This window comes from Stegastes partitus, unplaced genomic scaffold (genome assembly GCF_000690725.1).
Source record: "Stegastes partitus isolate 25-593 unplaced genomic scaffold, Stegastes_partitus-1.0.2 Scaffold1192, whole genome shotgun sequence".
Classification (NCBI taxonomy): Eukaryota; Metazoa; Chordata; class Actinopteri; family Pomacentridae; genus Stegastes; species Stegastes partitus.
This window is the reverse complement of record NW_007578923.1, coordinates 235,008-236,607: the sequence shown is the minus strand read 5'-3', so window position 1 is coordinate 236,607 and position 1,600 is coordinate 235,008. Positions and strand designations below refer to the sequence as shown.

At 47.8% G+C, this 1,600-nt stretch overlaps 1 protein-coding gene across 1 annotated transcript in view; it reads right to left on the bottom strand.

Annotated features, from left to right (window-relative positions):
• LOC103368688 (echinoderm microtubule-associated protein-like 6) overlaps positions 1-1,600 on the bottom strand; it is a 79,945-nt gene that overhangs the window by 18,761 nt on the left and 59,584 nt on the right. Inside the window, exons 22-24 of the mRNA XM_008297129.1 lie at positions 1,366-1,507; positions 521-673; positions 50-181 (exon numbers count right to left, since the gene is read on the bottom strand). Coding sequence (XP_008295351.1) covers positions 50-181; positions 521-673; positions 1,366-1,507 — 427 coding nt within the window. The remainder of the gene's footprint in view (positions 1-49; positions 182-520; positions 674-1,365; positions 1,508-1,600) is intronic.

Here is a 1,600-nt window from a genome sequence, read left to right as displayed (position 1 = left end):
GTAGTTCAGCTCTCTGGTGTTTCAGCAGATGATGATAAATGTTTGTTACCTCGGGCGTCCCAGTCGATGTGGGTGATGTAGCTGGACGCCCCTTTGCAGATCCCGACCCTCTTGCTGCTCAAAACGTTGTAGATGTCCACGAAGCTGTCGTGCGACGCCACGGCCAGGTATTTACCTGAGTCTGAAGAATAAAAAACGTTCTTCTGTAGCTTTAGTTCTGTTTTGTTTCTACTCTACCAAACTCCTGATCAGACAGAAGTCCATACGTGGAGTGATGGAAGCTCCTGGAGAGTGAAAATCTGCTTCAATTAAACCGTCTATACTAATTAAATGTGTTTTAGTTTTGCACTATAGGTGCACATGCAATCGAGAACAATGGAGATTTGATTTTCTGACATTTTGAGGGTATTTTTATAAACGTCTCCATTTTTGTTCGGAACCAGATTCACCTAAAGATTTGGGGCGTGGCTACATCCTGAAACCTTCCTGCAGCGCCGTGTCTGTGTGCGTTTCTGCTCACCCGGGGTGAAGCGGATGTCAGAGATGGCGTCCCGGCGATGGTGGAAGCTCAGCAGATCCTCCAGAGTGTCGGCGTTCACCACCAGCACGCCGCCGTCGCTCAGGCCGACCGCCAGCGCCTTACCGTCGGGGGAGAAGGCGCAGCAGCGACCGCCTGGGAATAAAACCGGTTTAGTCGTGAGCTTCTGTTGGTAGTCTGATGTTTAAACCTCCATCTCTGAACATCCTCCACTGAAGGCAGAGCTCAGCTGTGAGGCCTGACGTGCTCAGATCGACTAAACAATAATAAACGTGATGCATTTATCTGTTTTTTTGCTTTTCTTGCTGTTAGCTGCATTGGGTTGAGTTTGTCGACCAATCAGAGGCTTCTGATCGTGAGGCAGGTCTGATTTTAAAATGCTTTGACCAAAGGAAGCAGCACATGACTGTTTAACCCTCTGAACTCTGAGCAGCAGCTTCTGGGCGTTTTTTTCTTGCAAACATTTTCTTGGTAAAGCTTCTCAGATGTGATGATTCTATGAGACGACTTGAGGCTTTTCTTTGTCCGATTAGTTTGTAGACTGAAGGTTTTGGTTTTATCGTGGACACATTTTACTATTTTATGTCATTTTATAGACAAAGCAACTGAAAATCAGCCCTGAGCTCATCGTTTGCAGCCAGTAGTGAAGGAATCGTAACTGCATCTTGCTGCACAGAGGATATTTCTGATTCTCTGTCTTGATGTTTCCGTGGAGGTGCAGGACTTAACGTTGCAGTGAAATGAGCCCACAGTGAATAAAAATGAGATGGGAGCAACTAAAAACACATAAAACCTGCTGGTAGTTCACACAGTGATGCTCCTCTGACCTCTCTTCAGCTTGCGAACGGCCACCATGCGGTGATTCGCCGACGTCTCCCAGAGTCGCAGCGTTTTGTCGTCGCTGACGGTGGCGCAGACGGGCAGCAGGGGGTGAGGCGCCAAACCCCAAACCTCACCCTCCATGTGACCCTGGACACAAACACACATTCACATGTGAAGTCAGAATAACAGGAAACACATGTAGTGCATGTAGAGACAGTGGTGACAAACGGAGGATGTGGA